Here is a 23,459-nt window from a genome sequence, read left to right on the forward strand (position 1 = left end):
TCATTCTACACATCTCTTCCTCCTCCCACACCCTCTATGCTCCAGCCAACCAGAGTCAGCTGGCATCCCCCCTCTTTCTTTTGTTGTCACACTATCCTTTCTGCCTGGACTGCCTTCATTTTTTATTAAGCTGGTGAATTCTAGGCATCCTCAGAAACCCAATTTGGATGATCCCTCAGCTGCGAAGCCTTCTTGTATGAGCCAAACCAATGACTTTCTTATTTATGGTTCAGTTACATAAGGGATCACCTCATATGACCTGGTTAACTAAGACAGTTTTCTTTAAGCCTGGACATTGGCCTGGGACAGGTGCAAAGGAGAGAGAGGAGCATCTCTTCCTGTCACCTCCCACCCTTTTCTAGTCGTTTCAGAGATCCTGGGTGGACCAAGTGTGGCCCTAGGTTAATCAAATTGGTTAAAGTGGGTGGGACTGTGGAAGTTTGCCCAGTGGCCAGGCTCCCTCGTCAGCTGTGTGAATGTGGAGAAACCGACAGAAGCGTCTTGGAAGAGCAGATCCAACAGGACTGAGGTGCTGGGGCACTCAGGTGTTGGTTAGCTCAGTGCTGCCATCTAGCAGGACGGGAGGGGATGGCTCAACAAGGGTGGGGAGAGAGGGCGGAGAAGAAAGGGGAGCCTGGCTGGAATCTGGGTCCCTGCTCTCCTTCCTGGATTATATACCCTTGCTGGCATTGCTGCAAGGACGGGGAGCTGAGGGAGAGTGTATATACGAGGTGATCACAAAATGAATGCTCTTTCACTACGGGGGCAGAACTGGCCTGGCAGGGTGGAGCTGAGCTGAGACCCCAGGAAGTTCACAGCATCTCCCAAGCCTTGTGTATTCTCGGGTCCCAGGTACAGGGTGGGGCCCAAAGCCCAGTAGCAACCACTGTTTCTACATCCTGGGCTCTTCAACCTTCTTCCACCTCATTTAAAAAAAATCTGTTTGATGTGTATGATATGTACGGACACACATACGTGTGCACAAACATATCATGTGCACACAACGTATCTAGATCATATCCACCTTCAGCTCAATGCCCAGGGCTCTCGCCATAAACTCCTCCCAAACCTTGTCTTCCTTAAATAATTTTGATAACCTGCTCAGCCCACTTAGTGAAGGCTGTATGTACATGAGTGTAGGGCCTTCCAGTGGAGCCCTGGAACATGGCTTAGGGTCACATCCCTGAAGAAATCTGACTGTTGTACCCCCAGAAGCCATTACCAGCCAGTAGCTCCTTAGCCAGGAGTAGGGGAGTGGGTCTCTCTTATCTATGGTGGAATGTCGAACTGGCTTGATCTTGTGCAGCTCTCTCTCTCTCTCTCTCTCTCTCTCCCCTTCCTCCCTCCCTCCCTCGCTCCCCCCCCCCCCCCCCCCGCTGTCTATGGTGTGTGTGTGTGTGTGTGTGTGTGTGTGTGTGTGTGTGTGTGTGTGTGTGTTCACTTGTCAGAGGACAACTGCTGGGGGGCAGTTCTCTCCTTCACCATGTGGGTTACAGAGCTTGAACTAGGGTTATCAGGCCTGGCCAAATCCTTTACCCGCTGAGTCATTTCGACAGCTCCCCCCCCCCCCCTCCCCCAGAAGTTTGAGCTGAACACCATTTTGGCGGCAGGCAGACCATCACCACCATCCAGAACCTACTCCAGGAACTAACACCTTGCTTCAGAATGCAAATTCACAAAGGCTATTGGAAACTAATTGCAAAATTTATTTCAGGGCTGCAGGGCTGCAGGGGCTTGTAAGGGCACTTCTTGTCTCGGGGCTGTGGGTCTCTGGCCTTGGCGGGGGGGGGGGGGGCACGCATTTCAGGGGCAGAGGGGTCTGAGCCAGGGTGGTAGAAGACAGGGGACAGCCTTGTCCAGCTGGGCAGGCCTAGCATAAGCTGTAGATCTGACGTGAAAGCAGGATGGACAGTGGATACCCAGTGTGAAACAGAAGATGGCTTAGGGCCTCTCCCCCCAAGTGCCTGGCTCTGCAGAGTGGCTTTCAGGATGCAAAGCAGAGGCAGGGAACTGAGGTCAGCTTCAAGGGTTGTGGCAAAGGGACCCAAAAGGATGGAGTCTTCCAGACTGTCCTCATCTGAAGATCCATGAGTTCACTAGGTTCACTCAGATCCCCACCTGCAAGACTCTAAGCCTCTGTGGGCCTCCTGTCGCTCCCTAGTGGGGCTGGGGCAGAGGGCAAGCAACGGTTCTTCTCAGGAGTGAGGTGGGGTACATAAAGATCACCAGATGCCACCCAGACTCTTGGAACAAGATGTCAGGAGACAAAGCTTTGGTGCTAAACCCCATTTTTCAGGTCAGTCCTCAACCTGTCTCCTGCCCATTTCTCTCTTACACACTTTCCAAGCATTGTTTAGGTGAAAGGGAAAGAATCCTGGTGACCACAACCTTGCGGGTAAGTACCAGCCCAGGCAGCTGGGTGGGCAGGGCTGGGATGGGGATGTTGCCGACGCCAGACTCCTCCTCCCTGGGTGGCTGAGTCTCGGGAGAAGGATGATCACACCGAAGTCCCTTTCTCAGGTAATGGATCAGAATTAGATGGGGGGGGGGGGCGGGGGGGAGCTGGACAGGGATCTTTTTGCCCTACCCACTCTAATGGTGTCTTCTAAGGACCCAAGTTAGCAAACTCGGTTTACAACAGTGGACTTCCTTCCCTTCTTCAGGGGAGTCTGGAGATCCCTCCTCTGTCCTCACTGACGCCTGCAGACCTTTCCCTGCCTCTGATTACAGGAGAGAGGGAAAGGATGACCTCTGACCCAAGTGACACCTAGGCCCACCAGGGAACCCCAAGCCTCCTCCTGGGAGCTGTGCCTCAGATGCCAGGAAAAAAAAAAAGCTGGGGACAGATGGAGGAAGGAGCGGGTAGAAGCCACCCCTCTGGGGGCACTCCGATTGACAGACACATGCCAGGTGGCTGGTGAAGGCAGTCTACCCCAGCCGGCCCCCTGCCCATCCTTGTCCTTCATCCCAAACACACAGCTCTGGAGCTCAGGGGCAGGGGCCTAGGGACAGGGCTCCCGGATCATCTAATGCAATGAGTCGGTTGGAGGCAGTGGCGTAGCTGCCTACTGCCCACTGCCTAGTGCCCAGGCTCAAGTCTGCTTGGCCTGCAGCATCTCAATGAGAAGGTTGTTGCGGGGCATCTCATTGCCCAAATGCTTGTGGTACAGGTACTCCTTGGCCTGCATGCTCAGTGCTCGCACCTCCACCAGGCACAATAGCAACTGCTGGAATTTGTCCCCGCAGTGTGGGTAGTGACACAAGGTGTAATCCAGCAGGGCGGCGTTGGCCTTCTCCTGGGCATCCTTCACCAGGCTGTGGTTGTTCAGGAATTTCACATCTGCAACGGGAGCAGCCCATCACCCTTTTGTCACTGTGCCACCACCGAAAGTTGGGCCCACGCTGTCACCAACGTTACCAACGCCACATTCTCGGGAGATTCCAACCTGTGGCTGCGGAGAGTGTGCCACGAGCCTCTCAGTGACAAACCTCCGCATCACCACCCTGTGGCCATCACCACTGACATCGCTTTGCTTAGTGTCCCCTCAGCTTGTCCCTGCGTGCTTTCTTTGTCTTTTTTTTTCCCCATTTTCTCTTTCCTCTGTCTTTTTGAGGCATGATCTTACTATGTCTTCCTGGATGGTCCGGACCTCACTACGTAAGTTGGCCTTGAACTCACAGAGATCCACCTGCTTCCCTCTGCCTTCCAAGTGGATTAAAAAGCATGCACCACCACACCTAGAAAATCCCTGTATCTATATGATTTTTATCACCAGTATGGCCACTACCATCACCAACCACTAAACCGTATCTCTGGCCCAGTTGTCACTGCCGCTGGCTGTCACCATGGATACTTGACAATCATCAAAAAAATATCAGCAACATCAGCAGATGCACTGCTAGTGTGGTGCTTACACTTCTTCATTTTCTCATCTACAAAATGGGGTGCACTGGTTCCTCCAAGGATATAAGGTACTGGCCAAAGCCTTTCTGTGGCCATCGCCTCTGCCACCCTAGACATCATCATCATCATCATCAACACTGCTGTGAGAAGGACCTGCCTCAGGGTGTCAGGCCCATGGGCATTCTGAACATGCCCTGGAAAGAGAGTCCATAAGTTCTGTCATGGAACTATGGGTCAGCTTCTTTGCAGCACTGTTCCTGATGAGGAAGAGGCCAGAGAGAGAGAGAGAGAATGGGAAGAGCTGGAGTTTTGCAAGGCAAAGCCATTTACATAACTTTAAAATAGCGCCAGAGTATATTACAGGCCCAGCACACACAGGCTCTGGTCCTTTCCTCTATGCTATCAAAAAAGGAAAGGGGGCTGGGCATGGTGGTGCACACCTTTAATCCCAGCACTCAGGAGGCAGAGGCAGGCGGATCGCTGTGAGTTCAAGGCCAGCCCGGTCTACAAAGAGAGTCCAGGACAGTTAAGGCTACACAGAGAAACCTTATCTCGGGGGTGGGGGGCGGTGGGGGACAAAAAAACAAACAAACAAAAAAAAAGGAAAGGGAGGGTGGGGGAAGGGTGGAAAGAAGGCAGCCAGGCCCGCTCACTCGCCCCCACACAGGCATGCTGTGTGAGGACAATGGTGACCATGAAGCTGAGGATAGACATGGAGGGCCAGCTCTCTCTGACAGGGAGGGGAGCAGGTGGCTCAGTGTGGACCAAATGTGGCAGAGGCTGGAGTGCGAGCAGAGCATCCTTGCACCTTAGTCCTGCGTTAGACACAAAAGAGGTCTTTGAAATTGGTTTGGAGTAAGCTACCTTGTGGAAGAGTCCCTGACCAGTCTGCGTAAAAGGTCACCTTCTTCAGGGAAAGGGGCTGGAAATAGGGTGTCCGGGTCCCTTTCTTGACTCTCAAGCCCCTGTCATTGCTGCCAGCCTGTGTCAGTGCATGCTCTGCCTAGGAGTTTAACATCAGCCCCAACCTTCAAAGTCTATCCTGGTCTCCCTTGTGCTGTTGCTTCCAGAGGTTCAGAAGATGGGTCGCTTCTCTGCTTTCCTCCCTTGGGACACCCCAGTCTTTCTACTGTGGGGGAGTTCAGCCAGCGTGTGCTCTTGGCCTTCTAATCCCCCTTAACACCCACTGCGCCAGGAAAGCTGAGGTGCCTGGCAACCCTGATCCTTGGCCGCCCCCAGCACACCCGCCGAGGCCTGTGTTGTCCAAAGATGGATTTAGGGAAACCGGAGCTGGGCCTGAGTCGTATGGCGGGATTTGGCAGATGCTGGCCTCGACCCTGGCGCCCACCACCCTCCAATACGTGAGCCAGGGTCATTTTCTTCCTCCCCTCCCTGGATAGCCACCAGCTCACAGACATCTTCATGTCCTTTAGAGAAGAAAAAAAAAAAAAAGCTCTTTGTCTAGAGAGATACCCCTAGATTCCAGCCCAGCCCTTCCCTGCCTCAGTGAAACCTACTCAACTGTACAAAGCAACCCAGCTCCCTAGCCTGGCCAACCCCAGGTACATCTAACGAGGACCATAGGAAGTCATTCCATCAAACTGGCCTCCTGGAAGCAAGAGATGCATGTGGATCTCATCTGTCCTTGCCCCAAACCCCTTCCCCATCCCTGTATCACCACCATCACATCTGTACCGCCCCTGGGCTATTCTGACCTTCATACCAGGAGCAAGATGGAGTCTGTCTCAAGGCTAGCCAGAAAAGGGGCCCAGAGGAAAGAGCTGAGGTGGAGGGGGGTGGGCCAGGAGGCTGCTCAGATGGAGGGGATGGGGGGGAACAGGGGCCTAGGCTTCCAGCTTTACCAGGATTTACTGTTCTCAGCAACAAGCATCAGGGACTCAGGATCACAGTGGAATAGACGGGGGAGGGTGCAGGACAAGGACAGCTTTCAGGGACAGGCCCCTCTCTAAGAAGGCCTCTAGACTCTCAGTTCACACCTATTGAGACCTCCTCCATGACCCTGGCGCACGAAGGCAGCTATAGGGTGGATGGACAGCAACGGTGTACATAGCAGCCACAGACCAGAGCTGGGCTCAGGTTCATGGACTCCTTGCACAGGCCCTGTTCAGCCCTTCAGACATCTAGACTGCAAGAAGTGCATCCGAGTGTGCCTAGACCACACCCACATTACAGCACACTCAAGCCTGTCTGATTCCAGGAGCTGCGGGCCTTCCCGCTGTGGGCAGGTCAGGGCTAGGATTTCCAGGGCTGTAAGGCTTTCCCGTAAGGGCACTGAACCAGGTTCTCTGCAACCTATGGGTTTGTCTAAAAATCTCACCCTGGATCCTTAGTCTGACCTTAGACCTAACTTCTCTCTCACCTGGAAATGGTGGGTCCGTCACCTCTCTTCTCCGCCTTCCCCAGCTCCCCCAGTCCCCAGCTTGTTGTGAAGAGTCTAAGGGATGGAATATAGCCATGTCACACTGAGTGTGGTACCCTTTACCTCTCAGACCCAGGAATAGGCATCCCACAACCTAGAGAGCCTCCCTTCACATGTCAGGGGGTGTCCACACCCCAGCTCTGCAACCAAACGCCACCTCTGAACCTATCTTCTATGAGATGGGGCAAGTCAGGACAAGGGATCCTCACTGAGTACCAGCCTGGGGCCTGAGCCTGCAGAATGCAAGTGTGGTGGTGCTGCCCACTTCCCTGGAGGCGGAGGGGGTGGGAGATGGCACCCACCCTGGGAGCAGCCGCTAGCTCCATGAGCTGGGGGCCCCCAGGATCTCAGAAAAGCCCCCTTTTCACGGTTTAATTGAATATTTGAATAATCCTTTCATTCCAGCGAGGCATAAAGAATGTTGTCCCAATAGCAGTGACTCAGGCAGGCGCCCCCGCGCACAATGGCCCCTCGAGTGGCACTGCTATTCAGTCCGCCTTTTGTTGGCTTGGAGCGGTGGGTAAATTGCAAACGCTTAAGGGAATGCTGCCGTGCGCCTCAATGGGAATCAGGAAATCGAATGTTAGGTCAATCCATTAAGCTTCGATTAAGTCCTCGGCGGAACAATGCCGGCCGGGCCCATCTTCATAAACACTGCGATTGCCAGGAGAGAGGCACTAATTTTAATTAAGCCTCCTTACCTGCCTCTGAGCTGCCTGAGATGCTATTTAGACGCCAAATGGCACCCTTCTGCAGAGACAGGCGAGAAGGAGGCGTGTAGAAGGGGACAGGGTGGGTGGGTGTGTGGGTGGGTGGGTGACAGTCACTGCCTGGGGTTGAGGCTGTCCATCCCAGTGCAGTGATGCTGAGGGCAACACAAGCAGGCTGAGTGGAAGTCTGTAGACAAGTGGCCAGCCCTGTCTTGGGCCTCAATCTTCCTGAAAGCTCAGCTCTGATGAGGAGCCCTGTGTTTATAGTCAGCAGGCTACCCACCATCACCCAGCTAAAGATGTGGCATGCTGCAGGGCTCTGGGCTATCTACCCATTATCCTATGCCAAGCTGAAGCTAGAAGGGCCTTAGATGGTGATGTGCAGATGCGAGGTGCTCATGTTATTCCCAGAGTGGGCACCATCCCTGAGGAAGGCTCAAGGTACCTGGTATCTAAGGCCTGTCAACCTTGTGGCCTCCTCTCTACCCATGCCTCTTCCCCACAGCCCCCACCAGGCTGTTCTTTCCACTTGTTTCACCGGAACACTCCTATTCCCACAGCAAGGCCCAGCTCAGATGTACCCACCTCATCCTATCTCCAGACCAAGTAGAGCCACCCCAACTCTGACCATACCAGACTGTCAAATGGAGTCTCTCTCCAAGGGCTCTGTGATCCAATGTACCTCTGTCACTGTTACCTCACTCTGCTCCAGTAGGTTGAGGTCCCAGAACCACTGTCTCCCATGCCTCTGACACCTTCAACCTTACCCAGTTTCAGGCCCACTGAGCTGAGAAACTCCTCAGCCACCATGGCCAGGCCTGAGTCCCTGTGCCCAGCAACAATAAAGGCCTGGGCTGGACACAAAACATGGAATAAAGACTGATCCCATAGCCTGGCTTGTTCATTCACTCTGGCTCATTTGTTTACGGACTTAATAAGGATGATTAATAAAAACATCAGCACGCACTTCCAAGGGCCGAGGCCGTGGTAGAATTATCTCGTCGTATCCTTGCAGCATGCCAAGGTCACTTACAGCTGTTGTTTCACACAAGGGGAAACAGAGGTTCAGAGAGTGAGTGACTCCCTCAATTGCACAAAGCCACAGAGTTAGAAGCCACAGCTCTTCCCACTCTCCTCGCTCCAGCCCAGATCTCTCCAGAGATGAAGTTAGCATATGGAGGAAGGCTGAGCCATCCTAAGTCATGGTGCCACTAAGCCTAGCTCCAGGTGGAACAGGGCTGGGCTTCCCAGAGGGGGGCCAAAGTGGACCAGCTGGACCAACTGGACCTTTCTCCTACAACCAAAGAGCTTTGATTGTAGGAGAAACAGGCCTGCGGGGTCCTTTAAGGGAGCATCATAGATGGATGGAGCTCTGACTGAGAGCTCTGTTGAGAACTCCTCTCTGCCTAGCACCCCCCACCCAGGACCCTCCCAAGCCTGCCCAGGGCCCCTAGAGCTCTGCCACACTCTAAGGCGGCAACTTAGATGTCATCTTCTAACACCCTGTAGAGCTCTAGCCAGGCTGAAAGCCCCTAGCCACATGATCACGGCAAGGAGCCCGACTCTGCCTGAACACCGGGCTTCCTGGCTAGCCCCCTTCTTCCCTGTTTGCAAACACTCCCCACCCCCTGGGAAGCGTCATTGGGAGACTGCCCCATTCTGCTCACCTTCCATCCTATAGCTGCTTTCCTGCTGAAGACTCCTCAGCCTGCCTCATCTGCTAAACAATGCTCTCTTCCAAGTCTTCTGCCTCGGGACTCAGGTTCTCTGAGGCATGCGCTCATACTTGCTGCATCTTGCTGCTAAGCATCCTCCGCCCACCCCCATCTATACATTCCACCCTTTATAAGGCACTTGCTCTTTCCCCCAAGAGGCTGCTGGCCCTGAGGGCAGCAGTTGCTGTCTTTCCCATTTGCTGTGTTGCACCCAGCCCCTGGCACCAGGCAGATGTTCAGCAGATGTTTGTAGAATGATTGAATGTACGGGCAAAGAGGTCTGGAGTCAGAACTTGGGTCCCTATGGTTCAGGGAGCTAAGAAAAGGAAGGACCCCAGGATGGGAGCCAGGAGAGAGAGTCCTAAACACAGCAGGCGCATTTAAGTGTGTTGGATGTGCAGAGCAGTTTCTGGAATGATTGGCCAGAAACAAATCGGATGCCCGGGCGCGGGGGAGAGGGGGTCCTCATCCCATGAAAGGTAAAAGTTAGACAACATCTCAGTTCTTGGGACTTCACACTGAGAAACTGAGCGCCTCCAGGGAGAAGCCGGGCCCTGACCGTGTGTTCCTTATCACTAAAGAAGGGTCCTTGTCCCTTGGGCTTTCTAAGCACAGTAGGGCCCCCAATGCCTTTGCCACTGCAGAGCCTGCAGAGGCCACTCACCGAGGCTGAAGAGGATGAGGAACTTGAGACAGACGAACTCCTGGCGGTCTAGCTGCAGTGCATGCAGCTGTAGCACTAACTCCTGGGCCCGCAGCACCAGGCTGTGCAACAGGGAGCCAGCCTGTACGGCCACTGTGCTCAACTCCACCTGCACCGGCAGAGTACAAGTCAGGGAGGTGGACAGAGGGACCAGGCCTCGGGGGAGTGGGAGGGGGGGAGCTTGGCACAGGGAGGGCCATTTTTGCCAGCTTTGTTCCACTCGTTGGCCTATGCTGAGCACCCATGGCTGGCCTCTTCTTTAGGGGCTGTGGGGTTAGGGTTAGGGCAGTGGGAATACTGGGGAGCTGAAGGATACTTCATTTACAAGGGGGCTGCTGCCAGCCCAGTAGTGTGAACTGTTTTTGTACAGTTGAGTGCAACAAGTGCCCTTCCCTGGAACAGGGGAGTAGGGAGCAAGCAGCAGGGGTGGTTCCAACACACACACACACACACACACACACACACACACACACACACACAGAGATAGACTCACAAGGCTGTTACTGTTCACTGAAGCCATGGTACTCATGTCTTCACACCACACCCACTCCTGCCCTTCAGTGGCCATTCACAGCAACACAGACACACACACCTGCGTATGCATTTGTGCTATGGCAGGCAGCTATGGACACCCACGCATCCCTGCATATGCGGAGTTACACAATCAAACAGGCACGTGGGTACACCCAGGATGCTCCTGCAGCCCATATATCCTCACTCACATCCCAGATCCTGTATTTGCACTCCTGTGGCCCAGAGTCATCGCTTGGGGCTAGTACCCCCATTCCTGCTTTCAAAGGCCCGAAACATGGGAGGGGTGAACCCAAGATGTGGACACAGGTCATGGGGGGAGGGGGAGGGGAAGGGAAGCAGGCTCCAGCCTGCATTTCATTTGAGGACCCACTGTGCCCACTATTCAACCTCTGTCCTCTCCTGGGGGCCACACTCCTGTCTCTGTTTCTTCTTCCTACTCCTTTCCCTGGACCTCCTCTCACCATCTGTGTGTTGTCCTTTTTAAAGGTGTCTCCGGACTCCAGCACTTTAGGCTCCTTCACCTGCATCCATTGGCAACCCTAACGTGTGGGGGTGGGGGTGGGGGTTCAGGACTTCCCAGGCCGTCTCCATGGCTTCTCACCCCTCTACTCTATGCAGGCCTAACTCTGAGTCAGCTCTCTGGGCCTTTTGCCCACACCTTCATTTATTCATTTGTTCATTTACTCGTTCATCCATCATTTATGAGAATGGAGACCCTACCGGGTCTTGCCTGCTCGCCAGCCCCTAGCGAAGCCTGTAACGTCATCTCCATGGGCCCTCGGCAGTACTCTGAACCCCTTCTCAGAGCCCTCAATCCTACTGCTTCCATGTGTGTGACGCTGTGACACTGTAAAATTTCCCTATCACCTCAGTACCAGCTGACCAATACTGCCATATTTTTGGGAGACCCAACCCCACTGTTATCTCCTGCAAGGACCTCCCCTAGCCATCCCACATCATAGCTCTTCAAAAGGCCTCAGGACACAGAGAAGTCTGACTAGTGCATGTCCCTGAATTTGGAATTCAGGGTACCCTGAGCCAGCCTGGAGAGGCCTGGGATCATGTCGGACTAGGGGGGTTGGACCAGTTCAGTCACCTCCTGTCCAGTAACCAGCAGGATGCTGTCCTCCTTGCCATACTGGACCTGGCGGTAGATGTGGTCCAACACCAGCAGCTCACTCCAGCAATTCTGCAGCAGTGTCATCTGGTCAGCCACCTGTAGGGAAGAGAATCATGCAGTGGTCCAGCTGGGGACTGTCCACTGTGCCCTTCTCCCCAGCTCGCTACTCAAAGTCCTGCATGGGTCCCATCTGCCCACCTGTTTACTTCAGTGGGACCCAGTGAGGGCCTCCTTTGGTTACCAGCTTGGACTTTCATGAGGTGTGTGACCTTACCCATCCCCGAGTCTTTCTGGACCTCCATTTTCTCAATTGTATAGTGATTCAAGCATTTGGAGATGGCCAGGCACATGGTTCACACCAGGAAATCTCAGAGACTAGGGACTGATGCTGTGAAGACCAGCCCTCACCCCTTGTGTCTTTGGCCTGGGGAAGGCCTGTGACCACAGCTACCCCTGAAGGGACCTGAGGAAGCTGCAGAGGTGCCTAGGCTCCTGGGGAAGAAAGAGAGGCTACCTGGCTCATGGTCACCTCAGTTGTCGGCAGCAATACCAGAACAATGAGCAAAGTAGAACCTAACCATAAGGGTCTACTTGAGCCATGCAGCCCGGGAGAGGACAGTCCCTGCTGAGTGTCCCCAACTCTGGGGTCATTGCATCCTTCCACAAAAAGGGCAGATCCTCCTGATAGGGACAACTTCTACTTAGAACCATGAGGAGTAGGAGCCAGGAGCACATCACAACCTCCCCACTCACCTCTATGTCCAGCCTCTCCCTCCCCTCACTGCCCCAGCCCTACTCACCTCCTTTTCCCCATTCAGCCCAATACCTTTCTTTTTAAAATAATAGTTTTACCTTTATTTATTTACTTATTTGTACATGTGTGCGTGCGTGCGTGTGTGTGCGCATGCGTGTGTGCGTGTGTGTGTATGTGTGTGTGTGTGTGTGTTTGTGTGCCACAGTGTACACATAGAGGTCACGTTTCTTCTGCCATGTGGATTTTCTGGAAATGGGACTGAGGTTGGCTAGCTACTTCCAGCCCTCCCTGGGCCATGCCTTGCACTGACTACCAAGCTTACTGTGTGGCTTGTCAACCGTGTTGAAGGTCATCATTCACTTTACAGAGAGAAGAAATTGACTGTTGAGCTCAGGCAAGCTGCCTAAGGTTGAGCAGCACAGCATGGCTCCAGGCCCGTGGTTGTCACACCACCAGGTATAGAAAACAACTTACTCCTTGTCCCTTCTTGCCACCCAGGGCTTCAGAGTCTCCTATAGACTGGTCACCTCCTCCAGGAAGCCCTCCTGAAGGCCTCTTGCTCACCAACCTTTGGAACTGGCATGGCACCAATCCATGCCTGTCTTTCCTGGCACTTTGGAGTGTTAGAGGTGTCCTCCATGCCACTGTTGGCCCCTCAGGCATTAGCAAGGGGCTGTCGGAGGGGCTTTTGCTCCACAAAACATTCACCTTTCCCTCAAACCCAGGCTCAACCAGAGATGACTAGATATAGGGGGACTAGCGCTGTCCTCTGGGATGGCAGCCTTTCCCTTATCTCTGGGCCATCCTCAGGCAGATGAGGAGAAAGGAGAAGAAGACATGCAGGCTAGTTTTATGTCTATTTGACACAGCTAGAGTCATCTGAGAGGAGGGAAGAACCTCAGTAAGCAGGCCTGTGGGGGAGGGAAGACACTCACCACCATTGTAAGACCAAGAAAGCAGGCTGAGAAAGGCAGGAAGAAGCCAGTAAAGTAGCACTCTCTCTTGGTCTCCACATCAGCTCCTGCCTCCAGTTTCCTACCCAGTTTGAGTTCCTGCCTTGGCTTCCCTGAGTGGACTGCAGCTCAGGATATGTAAACCAAATAACCCCTCTCCTCCCTGAATTGCTTTTGGTCTCCATGCTTCATCACAGGGATAGTAACCCAGATGGATGAAGCAGGCCAGGCGAACCGATAAGGAGGAGTATTGGGAGATAAGCAGGCTGAGCCTTGGCAGAGGGGTCACAGTGACCTGGGTGCCCAGCCCTGCAGCAGACTCTACCCAGGCCTCAGCCCTGGGACTGGGTGGCCTAGCTTGAGGAAGCTGATCAGGAGGCTGCAGCGTCTGCCTATGCTGGGCACTCCAGACCCCGTGTTCCAGCCCTTCACCTGGCCGTGCACTCTCCTCAGCCATATTTTCCTATCTGTGATAGGAGAGGGTGCTCCTCCCCCCTTCTGCGCATGGTTAGCGTTAGAGGGGCACGGGGCTCCAGGATCAGCCCCACAGGTTCTGAAGAACCTACTGGCTCCATCCACCCCTTGGCCAAACAAATTTTCCTGCTGTGCCCATCTCTTCCTGTGGGTGGGCAGATGGACACATGGGCATCTAACTCCAACACACACACACACACACACACACACACACACACACACACACACACACCCCACACTACATCTATTTGCCCTCTCCACAAGAAATTGAGTGTGTAAGGGTATCTCTTAGCCCAAAGAGCTGGTTTCCACCTTCCTCTTGCCACCTTGGAAACAAGGTCATTTACAGTCTTGGCTTGGGGTCCCTGGCCAGCCTAGCCTGTCTGTTGGGCCCTCCTATGGCCCACCACAAATCTTGGAGCCTTGACACTGCAGTCTGCATCCAAGAAGGGTATTGATGGTGTTGCACTGACCTCTCCCTCAGCAGGCCTCTCTGGAGCCCCTGGGGTCTGATCAGTCTGGCAGCCAAGGCCAACAAACTCAGTAATTCTTCAGGGTCTGACACTACATGGCTGGCCATGGCACACTCCTGGCTAAGCGATTGTTTATCAGCCCGGTACTGACAGACTTACTGTGTCTCAATAAACCATCTATCTGAGCAATTATCTGCTGCCAGTAGGGCCCCCCCAGGGGGGAAGCAGAGTGGAACACGGAGGGGGACAGAGGTCAAGATGGACTCCTATCACCAGCCTGTCCTTTGTAGTGACTATGCAGAGCCTGGTGAAGGTGAGTCTACCTTCACGTAAGAAGTTGGTATATTACCAGGGGCAAAGAGGGCCCCATTTTACAGAGCTCAGAGGTGCGTAGGCCTTGTGTGTCCTTCCCTGCGCTCTTCCTGGAAGGCCTGGGAAGGTAGGTTCTTCCTTATGCTACAAATACAGGCAGATCACTGATGGAGCCACATGCCAAATTCTTTACCTATTCCAGCTCACCCAAGCTTTCCAAGGCCCTAGGAGAATATTAGTTAAGCTCCTCCCACCTTACAAATGAGGAAACTGAGGCCAGAAGAGCACAGCTACATGCTAAGTCCATGGGCTAGATGCCCTGACCTGTCTTCGGACCACCTCTGGAAACCTTAGACTCCCTCAGACGTAGCAGCACCTTCTCGCTGGGTCCTCTCTCATCATGTAAAGAGCCCAGGGGCCTGCTCACCGACAGTCTGCATATGTTTCCTAGCCCTCCCTACAGCTTCCTGGGTCCAGTCTGTTCTGAAGTCCCCAGTGCCCATCTCAGGGGCTGCCCTAGTCTCAGAGCTTCAGAGATCCTCACCCATAATCTAGGATGGGCCATGCTCAGAGGCAGGCAGTGGGCCACTGTAGCAGGGTGAGAACCAGCACATTGGGCAGCCTCGGCTCTTCTGACCTGTGTGCCTGGGCTCTGCCACACAGAGCCCCCCCTGCCCACCAAGCCTGGCACAGCATGATGGCTTAGGAGGGGCTGCAAGGGCTGGGCTTGGGCTGATCTGCAAGGCCCCTCACAAGTAGTGCTCACTGTGGCTAAGAGTCCTGGGCTCGTTTCCTGGGCTCTGGGAAGGGAAGCAGGAAGGTTCAGGCCACAGAGAAGCCAGAAGCAGGAAAAAACACTCAGCAACGCTAGGACAAAAGCCCTTCCCATCCTGCGTGACCCCCCCCCCCCCCTCCAACCAGGAAGTCAGCCAGAGGAAGTGCCCTGCCCCTAGAGCCAGGATCCAGGAAAGCTGGGAATGCTGAGCTCCTCCTACTCTCTGTTCAGGGCCTTCAGGGGATGTTTGCAGTGTCTTTTTTTTTTGGGGGGGGGGGGAGGGTCATCTTCCCGAGCACTCAGCACAGGGCAGGTGGAAGGGCGTGCTATCTGACCTATGTCCATCTCCTACATCAGTTTGGCCTAGAAAGGGCCAGAGAGAGAAGTCACCCAAGAGAGAGACATGGCATGTCCTTGGCCATGGCAGGCCCTACACAGTGGAAATGAGAGCCGTGGTCATCAGTTCCTAACTTGTCCCCTGGGTCAAACCTTGGGGTGGCCCTGTAGGGCTCAGAATGCTCACGCTGCACCTCACTCCCCTCCATGTCGGGCAGGCAGGCAGGCAGTGCCCCCAGCCCATCTGGCCACATGCCCAAAGGAAGCCCAGGCAGAGTGGCGTCAGCACTGACAGCTGCTCAAGGCTGCTGTGGCTCCCGCAGGGAGGGCAGCAGCCTGCTGTTTATAGCTAGCCCCAGAACAACTAGGGGGGCTTGACCTAGCAGGGTCAGCTTGGGTTGTACCCATGCCAGGAGCAATGAGTCCTGGTCAGGATTCTGGAATCCTGAGAGTGGCGCACATAAGGAGCTAGGTAGGACCCTACAGTGTCAGCACTCAGGCCTTGGGGCTCCACACAGTCCCTCCTGCTTTCTTTACCTTCATGTGCACTAATCCTGGTAAAAAAAGAGGGCACTGAGATAAGGGAAGGCAGTTGCATGTGGTGAGTTCAATGCCAGGAATTTCTATCTGATTATTCTGCACGCGCACATACATACAGACACACACACACACACACACACACACACACACACACACACACACACACATACCATCACAGGGGCAGTGAACACCTTCACGTTAGTTAGGCAGGAATCATGCCCACACACACCCGAAGTCATACGCTCAGAGCCCCATTTATGGCAGCCGAGGACGGTGTCCCTGCTGAATAAATGAGAAGATAGGAATGCTGGACCTACTTCTGACGTGGGCTGGGCATTTGGGGGACAAGACAAATGTTTTGAGGGCACCTAGTGTCTCAAAGAAAGAGGGAGCCGCCTGTAGGAATATCAACTAGGAGAGAAGCAAAGCCTGGAGAGATCACAAGCTGGGGAGGGGACACAGGAGAGACAGACTGGAGAGACAGGGAGAGGGTGGGCAGGGGACCCACAGGCACCAGGAGACTGCAATACCTCTGAAATGCCCTTCCTGCCTGCAGTGGTACCTCCCCAGACACTACCTGAAGGGCAGGACTGGCCAGCCAAAGGGTGATGCTGAGCAGCCGAGAATAGTAGCTAGAGCCAGGGGCTGAGGAAGGTGAGGAGGTACCCACCTCCAGCTCTTTAAATACCATGCACCTTCGGGCCCAGTCGACAATGGAGATAAAGGTCTGGTCGGCCATCCTGCAGAGGAGGCTGAATGGCGCTGGCTGGTCCGAGCGGCTCTTGGCTGGGTCTTGCAGACAACCCACGATGCGAGCGCGCACCTGGTCCTCTTCTGGCTCTAGCTGCAGCAGCTGTAGGATGAGCTCCGGTACACTGGGCCCTCCCGAGAAGGGCTCTGGATAGCTGTAGGGCGGCCCTGGCTGCTGAGGGGGGCTGGCGTAAGGCTCTGGGTACTCAGACTTGATGGTGCGGTTAGAGAAGGTGGGATAGAGGTAGCCAGCCAGGGGCCCATGGGTACCAGGCACAGCCATGGGCAGAGCTGGGGCTCCAAAGTCACCCAGGGGCCCTGTGGGTGGGCCAGAGACCAGGGCCTTGGGCTCAGGTGCGTGCAGGTTAGGGGGTAGCATGTAGTCCGGTGGGGGAGGAGGTGGTGGGGGCACCCCCATCGGTGGTCCATTCTCCAGCTTGAAGCCATTGGCCCGAATCTGTGCTTTCTTCTGCTGCTTCAAGGCCCGGTCCCTCTTGTACATGGGCCCAAACTTGTTCCGGCCGCCCCGCATTCGATCAGCACGAACAGCTGCGGGGAGGAGCAATCTGTCAGCTTCTACCTTCCCAACTGCTAGCCACAGATCTTTCCCAAAAGGATCTGGCCTCTCTCTCTCTCTCTCTCTCTCTCTCTCTCTCTCTCTCTCTCTCTCTCTCTCTCTCTCTCTCTCTCTCTCTCTCTCTCGTTTTTTTGAGACAGGATTTCTTTGTGTAGCCTTGGCTGTCTTGGACTCGCTTTGTAGACCATGATCCTCCTGCCTCTGCCTCCCAAGTGTTGGGATTACAGGCATGCGCCACCACCCGGCCAATGCTGTCACTTCCAGGAAGAAGCAAGATTGTCCCAGGCAGAATCTCTTGTCCTGAGATGAGGGGCAGGGGGCAGGGCGGGGAAGGGGGGGGGGGGCCCGCACCGAGGGCTTGGCTCTGGATTTAGGTGCCCAGCCCAGAGCCTGACAGGGAGATGGTGAAAGCAAAGAGGCCTTAGCCTGCTTTGCTTACAGAGGGGTGCCCAGCTACGTGTTGACTGCTCTCTGGATTCTACTAAGCTCCTGTTAAAAGATGACCGGGGCTTCCCCCACTGCCTTCTACTGTGCGCCGGCTTTTGTGCTGGAGGAGGGGATCTATTTTGCTGACCAGATGTTTTTCTCCTAGCCAAGAATGTGTCACCAGCCAGACTCAACAGGTGCATCTCTGCAGCTCCAGTGTGGCTCCAGCCTCTGCTCAGACAGGACCCCACCCAAGCTCTGAGAAAAGGGAGAGCTGTAGAGAGGGGTGGTGCTCCACAGAACTAAGGGCTTGGGAGCTTGCCCGACACACATCTTCCTGCCGGGGAGATGGTCAGCCTGCTTTGCTCCCTTAGGCTGCCTCAGAGGCTCCTGCCACACACGATAGGCAGCTCTCTGCCTACTCAGGACCTGGACCCAGGCATGGAGGCTTTTGCTGCAGAGGACAGGGTACCTCCTTCAATCTGAGTCCCTCACTAGGTAGCAGGGTATCTCCGCAGCTCCCCCAGCCTTCAGGGCCTTTTCTGCAGCAGCTGCCGGCTGGGCACTCAGCCCGACTGGGGCCAGAAGGGTAGAAGCTATGACTGTCCACTTTCTGAGCCCGAGTCTCTCCCGATGGACCATTGCTGTCCTCTCTGGACTAGAACAGGGCGGGGGTGGGGTGGGCTAGGGAAGAGGCAGTGATAGGCCACTGTTCCCCTCACCCCAGCCTTATCAGGGTTGGGCTATGAGTGCACAGGAAGGAATCCCACGTCCTGTGAAACTTAGATGCCTAGACAGACAGATAGATGCACAGGCTGAACAGGGATGGACAAATAGCAGCAGAAAGTGATAGGAGCGACAGTTGCATCTGTTTTGCTGAGTATTTGCTCTCACAGCAGGCAGCTCCCGCTTTTTCTTTAACCTCCCAGTCCTCTCACTAACACAGGACATGCATTACTTTTTAGCTCATTATTCAGATGGGGGCATCTGCAGCTTAGAGGAGTTAAGTCAGTGTCCCTAGCCTACAAGTGATGAAACTGGGATTCGAACATGGTCAAGTTATTGAGAACGTTGGCTCTGGCTAATGTGGGGAATCTGTGGAGGAGACTGGGAGTTCCTCACAGCCGTGGGTCTTTTGGGGCTCTGTTCTGTCCTGGAGAGAGGGTACTGCGTCTTAATATACAGTTCATGACTGGCATCACCCTGCCTCAGTCTCCAGAGTCCTAGGATTTAAGGCATGGTCCACCGTACTGGAAGCCTCACTTTTGCTATTTTGGGGCTGATGTAGGAACCAGACATAGGTCAGATACTGGGCCCTCCCACCTGCCCTGTACCCAGTGCCTCTGCTCCCTGCAGAGCTGGGGCCCCAACGTTACAGAGGGGCCAATCACCTGGATCCAGAAACTGTTTCGCTTTCCCCTCAGCCCCTCTCCCAGACCCACCCGCAGTTCCCTGGGGCGACCAACAATCAGGGGTCCCGGGCGTGCAGGACGCGCACCTTCCAGGCGCATGCCCACCGTCAGGCACTTCTGGAAGCGGCAGAAGGGACAGCGCTTACGCTGCGTCTTGTCGATTTTGCAGCTCTGACTTTCGGTGCACGTGTAATGTTTGTTGTTCTGGACTGTGCGCTTGAAGAAACCCTGCTCCAGAGGAAGGGAGTGAGCGCCAGGTCCCGACCCTCCTTCGCCTCCCGCACCCCTGCTGCCCGCATCCTACCCCCTCCCTGCTCCCGCTTCGGGCTCACCTTGCAGCTCTCGCACGTGAGCAGTCCGTAGTGGTAGCCCGACACCTTGTCACCACACACCGGACACAACTCGTCCAGGTCCTCGTCGTACGAATAGTCCATGCCCGCGGCGTCCGCCTGTGGAAGAAGGAGCTGGTCAGCTCGGGCCGACGGCGACCGGCCTGAGGCTGCCCTGGTCGGTGCACATGGGGAGGCCTCCAGCACCGGCCGGGTGCGGGGGTTTGCGGGCGCGTCCCCAGGCTGCAGCTCAGCCACCCGCCGCGCTCCAGAGCTGCTCCCACGCCGCCTCTGCTACACCCGATCCAGGACCCTCGGATTCGATGCTTTTCCATCCCGTTTCGTTTGTCTGAGAACAAAACCCCGATTCTGAGAAAACTGAGAAAACGAGATAGGCTTTGGCTCTGGGATGACGGACGCCAGGGAACCAAGGCGAAGTAGGGCATACAGCCAGAGTGATCTGGGGACCGGACAGAGACAAATCTAGAAGAGACAGAGAGAGACCCCAGCCAGTGCAGCTCAATGGAGAGGGAATCCCGGGCGGCGGGGACAGGGATGCCCAGCCAAAGACATTGGGAGAGATTCACAGATGGGTTGGTTGGTAGATAGGTAGATAGGTATATAGTACCGGTAGTGGTAGATTATGTAGATAGATAATAATAGATAAATGATAGGTGAGATCAATGATGGACAAATGATGATCGGTGACTGATAGATAATTTAAAGACCGATATATGGCACAGAGTAAACAGATGAAAGACCAATGATGGTTAACGAAAGAGACTAGCTCAGAGGCTCGGAGTGACAGACCCAACGAGAATACCCCAGAGACGCAGAGTCAGAGACACAATGAGAGACATCAAGCAACGAGAGACATCCCCCGGGAAGACCGAGGCAGCAAGAGTGACAGAGACACGGATGGAAAACCTGGAGACACGGAGGTGCCCAGCGAGAAGGGTCGGGGACCGGGAGACAGACTCTCTGCGGGTTTTGGTGCGGGCAGCAAGCTCCAAGGCGTGGTCCCGTGGAGGGACAGGGGCCGACCCTGAGAAGCAGAGAACCCTGGTACCGGGCCGCTGGGTCCGCAGACAAAGCCACGCAGCGACGGCACCCACCGGTGAGCCCGAAACGTCGGACCGGGAGAGGGCGTGGAAGGTGCAGCCCGGTTGCGGGAGCCGGGAGGAGGCCTCCTGCGGGGGGAAGGCGCGGACTACAAGGCTGGGGTGCAGGTTGCGGGAGACCTCAGGCGGAGAGTCCAGATCCCCAGAGCTGTGGCCAGAGACGTGAGAGCCGATACGACGGCGGCGCCCACCCAGGCCGCTCCCGCGAAGAACACCCCGCGTCCGGCCCTCGCCCAGCTCCGCACCTTTCGGCCGCGTCGCCGCCCGCGATGAAGCCGCACCCGGGCGCAGCGCCGCCCGCCCGCAATGACGGCCACTCGGGCCGGGGGCGGGGAGACCGGCCCGCTCTGCCCCCGCCTCCCCGCGCCCGCCGCCCGCGGGGCCGCTCGAGGCGCACCTGGGACCCGGGCCCCTCCGCAGCACTGCGCGCTTCGCGAACCCGCCGCGCGGGGCCGGGGCGACCGCTCTATATGCGCGCGTGCGGTATCCGGGGGCGGAGGCGCGGTCCTTGTCCTCCCAACAGCTCGGCCTGTGCCCTGCCCTTCCCACAGCCCCGCTCAGCCTTCACCCTCACCCCCTGGCCCTCCAGCTCCAGCTCGGGCCTCCAAAGCCCACGAGTTCTTAGAGAATTGGGGACCCTGAGCACCCCGGAATCCGGTCAGATGTCGTGCGCGGTGCAGTTTTGGGCCACCGCCTGAGCAGTGAGGAGGCGAGCTCCCGTTTGCTAGTCCAGTTTAGGGGTGGCCAAGGCCAAGACGGGAACACAAGTCGTTTTGCAGTGTGAAAGTGGCTAGGGGCGGTGGGCAAGGCACTAGGGGAAGGTAGGAACTAGACTTTTGAGTTAGCACTACCACATTTGTCTCCCTAGGCTGCATGCACCCACTCCAAAGCCAGGTGCTCCCGGAGGGTGGCTGAGAATGGTGATGCGGTGGAGTGGCCAGCAAGAGTTCTGGGCGAATCCTATTTCCATGAGTCTCCCTCAGGGTACTCGTCTGGAAACGGGAAGCGTGTTCATCCTACTCTGGTAAGCAGCGGGAGCTCCAAATGCGCAGAGCCCGAAAAGCAGAGCCGCGGAGTTGCACCCCTGCGCCCCACCCCCCGCTGTCCTCTAGCTTGGTCAGGGGAGGGGGGGGGCAAGGGACCGCCTGGGAGCCTCGAGACTGCCGGTCCTGAAGGTGAAGATGGCTGAGTAGTTGCTCTGGGCTGAAAACGTCCATCAAACCATACGGCTTTTCAAGTAAAGTACTAAGACGGAGAGAGCTTTGAAGAGGCCTACTCAGTACAGTCCAGCTCCTCTAGGCACCAAGGGTGGAAGCCAGTGCTGGACGCTGGACACGGACAGCAGATAGCCGCAAAGAGGAAGCACAGCAGTTTCGCCTTGGCAGAGACCCACACATCCAAAAGGATCCCACCCCATGGCTCAGACTTCGGTGGGTGCTGGACTAGGGTGCTCAAACAAAGCACAAGACTGGTACGGTGAACCCCTCAAGCGGAGGGGAGTACTGAATCTGACCGACTTGACTGTCCTGTCCTAGATCAGGCAAGTCACTTCCCTCCTCCGAAAAACCCGGTCCTACAGATCAGGGTTGGGTGAAATTCCGCAGATCAATCTTAGAAGGAAGAAGGGAGAGCCAGAGAGGTGTCAGGCCCTCTCCCTACACAGAGCACCTACAGGGATGGGGGCTTATGAACAAACCCCCGTCAGATAGGAATCCTCAGAAAGTGAAACTACGGAGGGAATGGGGTTCAGTGGCAGACCACGCCCAGTGTGAGCCTCTGTATTCAATTCTAGCATCAAGCATGACAAAAAACAAAACAAACAAAAAAAACAAACAACAACAACAAAACCCACAAAACCAAAACAGAAGCCCCCAGATGCACCTAGGCACAGAGGCCAGTAGACAGTGGGGTGAAGGAATGGGGGCTGGGCTCCTGACTGGATATTGCTAGAGTAGAGCAGCCCAGGGGCCTCATAGACAATGTGGGCACTCCTCTGGGCTAAACCCCTGGTAGGAGGGAGGATGGGTACCTTTCTGGCTCTATCTCAGCTCTTTCCCCAGGGTTCCACTGAACACCCCCCACCCCCCACCCACCCCATACTCTTATAGTGACTTACAGCCTTTCATTCATCTACCCAGGGAAGCAAAGTAGACACTGGCCCAGACTGGCAGTAGAAACACAGACATACACATATGGAGGCTCAGACACCTCCATAGAGGCAACCCAGACACTCCGGCAGCAAGACTCCAAGCCCAGAAGACAAGCTGCCTAAAAGGCCTAAGAGGCTCAGTACACTCATGGAACATCATACCCACAGGAACACCGGTCACTTCTAAGACACCACCAAGCACCCTCAGACCCCACTAGGTCTGTCCCCATAGGCCTAGCTCCTCCTAACACAGCCTAGGAAAGATGGGGGGCGTTATTGTAATGGGGGAATGGATCTGGCCTTTTCACTGCCCAGAGTGGTGGTTGTTCTGTAGAGCGGGCAGTGGCCAGTCCAGGCCGGAGCGAGGCACGGAGGAGGGAGGCTAGCCATTAGAGGCCTGGGCCCGGCCTTCACTTACTGAGCGGAAGAACTCTCAGCCGGATAAGGGTGGGCACTGGGCACCAGGGTGCTGGTGGGGAGGCTCCCAGGCCCCAGGTAGGGCAGTGGCTAGCGGACTCTCAGGAAGTTCTTCACCCAGCGGCAGGCGGGCAGCCGGCGGACAGCAAACTGGCCCTGTCCGATCGTCCTCTCCTCCTCCCCGCGTGGGTGGGGGGGGCCACCGGAGGCCCAATTGGTCTCTGCCCCCACGTGACTCTGCAGGCCTCTCTCCTCCTTTGTTGGTGTTTCTCTTCATTTGGGTCTATATCTTTTTTTCACTCTTCTAAAAGAAAAAAAAAATACCCCTATCTTTATGGGGGCTCTGGGTGGGGGCAGAGGCCAAGGCACTGGGGAGGCCTTGGCCAGCTGGCTGTCCAGGCTGCTGTGGGAGCCTGAGGCAGGGACCCCATGTAGGCGGATAGGCAGCCGCTTGTTAGCGACTGGGTGGGAGTGGGCCCTGATTTATGGGCTGCTCCCTCACCAGGCTGGGAGTTTTCTCCCCTTGAATGGCTTC

The 23,459-nt window shown here is 55.6% G+C and overlaps 1 protein-coding gene across 5 annotated transcripts; it reads right to left on the reverse strand.

Annotated features, from left to right (window-relative positions):
* Positions 1-1,717: 1,717 nt before the first annotated feature.
* NR5A1 (nuclear receptor subfamily 5 group A member 1) lies at positions 1,718-23,061 on the reverse strand. 5 transcript variants are annotated; one of them, XM_084798022.1, is made up of 8 exons: positions 22,926-23,061; positions 19,241-19,357; positions 18,995-19,136; positions 16,414-17,042; positions 11,103-11,222; positions 9,434-9,581; positions 6,285-6,359; positions 1,718-3,340 (listed from the first exon to the last, which is right to left on the reverse strand). In XM_084798022.1, exons 2-8 carry the CDS (start codon positions 19,340-19,342, stop codon positions 3,093-3,095), a joined length of 1,464 nt encoding a protein of 487 aa, XP_084654148.1. In that variant the 5' UTR covers positions 19,343-19,357; positions 22,926-23,061; the 3' UTR covers positions 1,718-3,092. The 5 variants fall into 5 exon arrangements, with proteins under 5 accessions (XP_084654148.1, XP_084654150.1, XP_084654149.1 ...); XM_084798024.1 differs by lacking the exon at positions 22,926-23,061 and adding an exon at positions 20,604-20,648; XM_084798023.1 differs by lacking the exon at positions 22,926-23,061 and adding an exon at positions 20,353-20,365.
* Between the last annotated feature and the right edge of the window lie 398 nt (positions 23,062-23,459).

The sequence above is a fragment of the Acomys minous genome, assembly GCF_964271855.1.
Source record: "Acomys minous genome assembly, chromosome: 10".
NCBI lineage: Eukaryota > Metazoa > Chordata > Mammalia > Rodentia > Muridae > Acomys > Acomys minous.

Coding starts and splice junctions, on each gene's coding strand:
- NR5A1 (XM_084798022.1), bottom strand. CDS start 19,342: ATGGACTATTCGTACGACGAGGACCTGGACGAGTTGTGTCCGGTGTGT. Junction 17,043..18,994: donor GGTGGGCATGCGCCTGGAAG/GTGCGCGTCCTG, acceptor TCCTCCCCGCAG/CTGTTCGTGCTGATCGAATG. Junction 6,360..9,433: donor CCTCATCCTCTTCAGCCTCG/GTGAGTGGCCTC, acceptor TCCATCCCTTAG/ACTCTTCACAACAAGCTGGG.